The 7,426-nt window shown below is 32.7% G+C and overlaps 1 protein-coding gene across 3 annotated transcripts in view; it reads left to right on the forward strand.

The window, feature by feature from the left end:
• The window catches only part of LOC141480580 (fatty acid-binding protein, muscle-like), a 70,614-nt gene extending 63,188 nt beyond the window's left edge, over positions 1-7,426 (forward strand). For all 3 annotated transcript variants that reach the window (XM_074170763.1, XM_074170761.1, XM_074170762.1), the window contains exons 3-4: positions 1,268-1,545; positions 7,248-7,426. In XM_074170763.1, coding sequence (XP_074026864.1) covers positions 1,268-1,545; positions 7,248-7,301 — 332 coding nt within the window. In that variant the 3' untranslated portion in view covers positions 7,302-7,426. The remainder of the gene's footprint in view (positions 1-1,267; positions 1,546-7,247) is intronic.

Here is a 7,426-nt window from a genome sequence, read left to right on the forward strand (position 1 = left end):
GAAGTTGGAGGCAATGTATATGAACATTTGTTGCAATAAAAAAGCGGTTGACAAAAGTGTGACATGTTCTTGTTTAGCACTGAAACTAAATTTAAAATTATTGTTTATTCTGATCATGAATGGGATTATTTTTCATGAGATATTCAATGGAAACTAGGCAACAAAGAAATTTTATCGGACAAATTTGGGGGGTAAAAACGTAAATCCTCGCGTGATAATAACTTTTATTGCGGAATAACACCAAAATTATAAGTTTTGGGTATAGGGAAGTGTATCATAACTAGGGCTTATTTTCATAATAGAATTTATTCTTGAGGAAAAAAATGGGGGTTCCCATTTGAAAAAGTTGAGATTTTTAATTTTTCTCATTCACTTATTGGACCCTAATTTTTGCGCATCCTGTGGATTATTCAGCGGACATGAAAATGATGCGTGATCCGTTCAACCTTCAATTATCACGATTCACTAGCTGCATATTTTAAAAAATGTTAATTTACATGAAAAGGATGTATGTTCGAAAGGCTGCATCTGTCACTTCTAAAAAAACTCGAATAACTTAAAAACGGTTCATTTTGGGTATAGGTGTGCCATTAAAAATAACAAAGATGACGTCACTTCCGGTGAAACCCGAAACGGTGAAACCTGAATTCTCCACTAATTCTTCATCCATCCTATCAAATTTTCATAATCGCCCTACTTTCAGTTTTCTATATATATAGATCGCGTTAACTCGTCAAGATATATCCTGTATAAGCTGACTTGTGGCTCTTGCCCAAAACTGTATATTGGCCAAACAGGAAAAACATTTTCCCAAACAATTAAAGAGCATAGAAGTAGTTTTGTAAATAGAAGTTTTCTCTTAGAAAGCAAACTAATTGAATTAAAAGTTCTGAAATTATAGTCTATTTTCTTAAGCAGCGAAGTAATCAATCATTTTCAAGTCGCTGTTCAATATGCGAACATGATTGAGCCGATTAAAAAGGGAGTGAAGTAGACTAGATCATATTTGCCAAAACTATACTAATTTTTTATGAAATTAAAAGTGGTCCTTCAAACTAGTGTTGTAACTCATTACGTTTGCCCACCATACTTTTTATATATTCTGTGTAATCTTATACGCGGATTTTTGTGAGCTTATTCCTCCACACCTCCATCAACTACATTATTGATTTTCTGAAGATTCATCAAATATTTTTCGGTTATATTACACAATACTCGAAATCGTCTTTGCTGAATTGGTAAACTGAGAACATCTGTTATTTTTCAGGTGTAGGCCTCGTACCCAGAAATGAGGGTAGGGCCTTTTCTCCTGTCGTGGACCTTCAGAAAGACGGGGGAGAATACACCCTCACTTCTATTTCCAAATACAAAAATTACGTTATTACATTCACTCCCGGTAAGGAATTCGACCAGGAGACTCCTGACGGTAGAAAAGTGAAAACCGTCGTCACTGTTGATGGCGACACATTGACAGAAGTTCAGACCAATGAGGATGGAACCACCATCACAATCGATCGAATATTTTCCGTTGATGAAATGAAAATGGTGAGATATTTTTTTTACATTTTCTAAGTGTTAATTCAAATTATGAAGGCCAGTTTCATGTGCATTTTAATGGGAAGCATTTCAAACTGAATTATTTATTTCAATTACCTGTGCATATGTAATAATATCCTAAAAATGATATCATACCTCAAAACTTGGTTAGTTTAATAATGGAAAAACCCATTTGAGGAGCCATATTTTTTCAAATATACTTTGAGGTAGCCGTTAACTACGTGGTAGGAAATCATAATGAAGAAAAGAGAAATGAAACTTTCTATGTTTTCTACCACTTTTATTTGTAACTAATGTTACTGCAGTTCCGTCCTATAAAGACATTTTCAAACTCATACATTAAACTCAGTTTGTTACAAATAAAAGTGGTGAAAAACATAGAAAGTTTCAATTCAATTCAATTTTATTTGGAATATGTTAACATACAATTTATTAATATTATGGTTAGGACCACTAGGAGTTTGAGGAAAGCAGCCTAAAAGCGCAGGTGGCTTATAATGTGCTTCCGTCTGTCTCCCCGTGGAAGTACTTTAAAAATATATCAGGCACAAAAGTATTAAAAGATTAATTAACTGTTGCAGTTGTATTAGTGAATAGACAGAGGAAGCTGGTATATTTTATGAGATAAGTACCTATAATTATCTATACATCTAGGTTCACATAATATTGAAAATAGGTACACATACACTGAAAAACACATTGGAAGATCAGAAAATGTACTGAGTGATATTTCTGTGTTATTGGGTATGTTTGAATAAACTGTTTATACGGGTATTATTTACAATTATGAATTCTTTTGTATTTTTTTTATACTTTAAAAATGTGGTATTCATCTTTATTTCAAGGGAAAGCATGATATACAGTTTTGGAGCGAAATAGTAGACTGAATGTTGGGTATGACTTTTTTTGTAAAGGGGTATATCAATGGATAAATTATGTACATTTCTGGTGTACTTTGTATTTGCCTTGGAATAATTGATATTGTTTGAGTATATCCATCTGAGACACTGGTGTGCATACAAACTTCTTATATCAAGCAGATTAGTTTCAGAATAGAGTTTTTCTGTATCAAATTGTCTGTTTTTTTCAACATTATTTCTAAAACTGTATTCTGGAGCACCTGTACAATATTCATCACATTCTCAAACATTCCACCCCACACTGTGATACAATATCGTATAACTGACTCAACAAGAGATTTGTAAACAATAATTAAGCTTTTTTTGTGAGTATATCCCTGAGTTCATACATTTTATAGCTAAGATGTCTAAGTCTTTTTACTATATATTGCAAATGTTCATCCCATCTCAGATGTTGGTCCATTACAACTCCTGAATACTTTAGTTTAGTTACTTTTTCAATATATGGACATTCACAAATGGTTTCAGAACACTTTGGCATATGTAAATAATTTTTTTGTTGGACAGGTTGGTGGTTGCTCAGAAGAGTGAGAGTAATAAATTTCGATTTTTCAACATTAAGGTTGAGAAAATTGTTACTTAACCAAGTTTGTATTTTACCAAAACACTCTTCTGCTACTTTATATACCTGCTGCCATGTATCACCTGTACAGATAATTGCAGTATTGTCAGCATATGACATGAGGTGCCCTTTGAAATTATTTATGCGACTTAAACTATTAATATATGCTAAAAATAGTATTGGGCCTAAAACGGTACCTTGAGGTACGCCACTAGAGATTTTAGCCAGTTCACTAACATTGTTACCTATTTTGACCCTTTGGGTTCTACAAGAAAGATAATCTGTAAAAACATTATTTGCTGGTCCTCGTATTCCATATAAATTCAGTTTATTTAAGAGTGCTTCATGAGAAATTGTATCAAAGGCCTTGGCCAAATCAAGAAAAATTGCAAGACACCTTTTTGAATTGTCTAAGGCATCCGATGCTTGCTTAAATAAATCTAAAACAGCTAGTTCAGTATTACTTTCATTAATGAATCCATACTGCCTTTCTGTTAATACCTCATTTTTTTGAAAAAATTCCAGTAGGCGAATTTTGAGGGCATGCTCCAATATCTTCGCAGAATTATCTATTACAGAAATTGGTCGATAGTTGCTGGGATTGGATTTATCACCAGATTTAAAAACGGGAGTGACTATGGAATATTTCCATTGCAGTGGTATTTTACCAGTTTTGAATATTAAGTTGATTATATAGACAAGGCGTTGTACCAAATACAGGTGTAGAGTTTTTATAAGTTTGGAACTAATTCCATCGGGACCAGGTGCACAATTATTTTTTAATTTTGATATAATGTTTATAATTTCTTTATCATTTACCGGGGTGAGAAATATTGAATTTACTATTGATTTGTCGTTCAAAAATTGTGAGGTCATTCTATATGATTTATTTATTTTTTCAGCCATTTCTGTGCCAACACTAGCGAAATATTCATTGAAAACTTTTGCTTTTTCCTTATCTCCCTTAAATATCTTATCTTTTAATTTGATTTCCCTATTTTTCTGTTTTATATTTCTATTAGTTATTTTATTGATTGTTTCCCATGTTTTTTTGCAATCTTTACTATTTTCCTTTAATTTAATTCTATTATAGTAATTTTTTGTAATTCGTAATAGTTTACTCAATTCATTTCTATACCGCTTATATTCATTTCTCAATTCTGTGTTCATATTTTTATTCATTTTCAGTTTCAGTTCATCTCTATGCTCTATAGATTTGATTAAACCTACAGTGATCCACAGTTTAAGTTTAATTTAGTAATAAAGTTATCATAGGATGTTTGTGATTCATTGCAATTTATAACATCAAACCAATTTTCGTTTTGTAACACAGTGTAAAGTTTTGTATAATCAATGTAGCTATAGCTATGGGATGTGTTTCTTTCTATCATCGGTTCGCTTCTCAAATCGTGTTTACCACTCTTTGACAAAAAAAGGCATGTAGTCATGTGGTCTGAAATATTTGTTCCAATTACTGAGGGTGTGGCTTTTATTTTTTCTGCAATTTTATGTTTTTTAATATATATGTGATCAATTAGTGTTTCTGTTTCTTCTGTTATACGGGTAGATTCATTTATGTAGGATATAAATCCACTTTCTGTTAGGATATTTACATAATTGATTACGTCATTTGAAGTTTTATCCAAAAGGTTGATATTTATGTCTCCTAGAAAAATTTCTATGTTAAGGTATTTTAGTGTTGACAAAAATTCTGATAGTTCTTGTATCTTGTATCTTAATATTTGTAGATGGAAGCGGTAATCCCGATTGTTAAATTGAAAAATTCGGTAGTAATATGGGGTACATCTAGTTATTTTGTATATTCTATGCTCACTCAAAATCATTTGCACTTTTTATAATAAAAATTTTATTGTTATAAATAATGAAGATTTTCCCAGCTTCCGTCCACACTTGCTTCATCGATGTTTTTTCGATGGATTTCATTAGCAATTCAACCCGTAGTCTGGTTAAATCTTCTCTGACTATAACTCCTGTTCCTTTCAATAACTTTTTATTGTGGTATATCTTTTGCCTCAAATCATAACTTTTCAGTTTCAAGAAAATACCACATATTTTATCATTTGCTTCTGATTTACCGATTCGGTAACAAACTTCTATATCATCATCTGTTATTTCTAGTGGTAAGTAGGAAATGAGAAGTTTGATGACTTCTTTATGTTTCTCGGATAAGTTAAAAAGTCTCAGCGAGTTCTTTTTGGTTTCTTGTTCCATGATATCCATAGTTTCTTGAAGGTATTTATTTTCACGTTCCAATCTATGCAGTGTATCATCCTGTATTTGGAATTTTGCTTGGTATTCATTTTTAATTTGGGAATTTTCATTTATCTGTTGGAGTTTTTGGTTCATTTCATCCAGTTTCTTATTGACGGTTTTTGTCACTGCTTCAGACACACTGGCTGCTATTGTTTTTATGAATACCTGATCGTTTAGGTATTGTTTAAAAGCCATTTTGACTGCACTTTGGATTTCGTCTCGAATATCTCTTGTTAAAACCATGATTTTCAGTTTCACACAAAACAATATTATTAGTCAACAAATTAGGCTGTTTCTTGCAAATGTTGAAAATTTTTGAAGCACTCTGTTAATATAAATTCGACTTTTAACTAGGAGCACCCTTTCATGCACTACTCACTGTCGGCCAGATTCGACTATAAATTCAATTCTCTTTTCTTCATTATGTTTTTTTTTGTACTTGAAAATCTGATAATACTCAAAATAAAAATTAGTTTCTCGTTGGAAAAAACTCTAAATGAATTAGATTTCTTATTAAACCAACCAAAACTTGTGGTTCTTGCCCAAAAATTTATATTGGCCCAACGGGGAGCACCTTTCTTCAAAGAATGAAATAACATAGGGGTTAGTTTCTTGAATGTAAAGCCCAATTCAATATTTGTAAACAATCTCTTGACAAAAGGACATGAATTCACCAGTTGATACAGTTGATACATGTTTTGGCTTTATTATTGGGAAATTCACCTTGTTAGCAATCACAAGGGAATTCCTTTTTTTTGTTTTCATTGTAATTTCCACTACCTGAACCCAAACACTCACTTCACTTCTCTCAAAGTTCTTGGCCTTTGCTTCCAGATAGGCGCATTTAGCCAGCTCGATTCGGATGGTTACAACTTCGTCTGACTGTGAATCATGCTATAATCCAAGACTTCTGTTTTCTTAATTAGATTTATCTCTTGTCGTGATATAAATTTTACGACTTTTTCATTAAAGATTATTAAATGCAATCCTACTCCCACATGGACATCCGGTCCACCCCGGCCTTCAACCGTCGTGAATGGGAGCACTATTTATTCAAATACACTAAAACAATGTTTATAATCACTTTTTCAACTTTTGCATGCACGTTAGAAAACGGCGGACATACACAACATGAGTTCCACCTCCAACAATGGCGTCCGCGTACTTTCTTTGTGAGTGGTCGCTATCGGCACGACCGCCCACCACCATGTCAGAAACGAAACTGACCCAAACACTGTTTTGTTCCGTTTTACCAGGTTCCGTTTTTTCGTATCCATTACTTTTTGTAGGAGCTGGTATCTGACCTGAAGATGACGAAAGGGATCAGATTTGTTTCAGACTATTATTTTCACTGATGAGTTCAATATGCATGTAAAATGGATCTTCTCTTTCAAGGAAGAGTTAGGAATCACACGTTAAAAGGTAAGACCTCGTTAATCCTTAGCTCGCACAAGTTTCGACTTCTGAGGGTTGTCGTTCGTAGGGGTGCGACAGCTGGTTAACGGAAAAACAGAAACAGAACAGAACAGAATTCATTGATTACAATATCTTTTTGTTTTACGATATAATCTGCATATCTACCTCTGTATTATCACTCACATCATATGAGACTGCAGTACATTTATAATTATGCGGAACGTCACAACATATTTGATATTCAACGAAATAAATTTTTTTCTGAAGGAAAATTTTCGAAAATTTCAGGTAACATTTTTCAAGTACTTCACACAACCTGTGTGTATTATGTTATCACATCTCACACACTTTCTTCCAGTCAAAGCAACAGTTTTGCATATTTTACACACTTTTATGGGAGCTATGTTTTCATGCGTTTTGCCAGTTGCCGTCAGTTGAAAGATAATGTTACATTTATTTTCCAACATACGTTATCAGACTAGCTTTAGAGCTGAACTAATCTCCATTTTTTGTTCTAGATTACGTACAATGGGGATGAAATAGATATGAGAACCTTCAAATCGCAAGACTGATTATTCTAAACTATAATTATTCCGTTTCAAATATTTTAAGTTCTTGTATGACTTAGAGATTCAAGCATTGATTTCCTAATTTTTTTATCGAAATGTACTGAAGAATATACGTTTCTTTAGAGATA

Source organism: Leptinotarsa decemlineata, unplaced genomic scaffold (assembly GCF_025532065.1).
Source record: "Leptinotarsa decemlineata unplaced genomic scaffold, Ldec_3_MD MMD2_P_RNA_scaffold_9, whole genome shotgun sequence".
NCBI classification, from domain to species: Eukaryota; Metazoa; Arthropoda; class Insecta; order Coleoptera; family Chrysomelidae; genus Leptinotarsa; species Leptinotarsa decemlineata.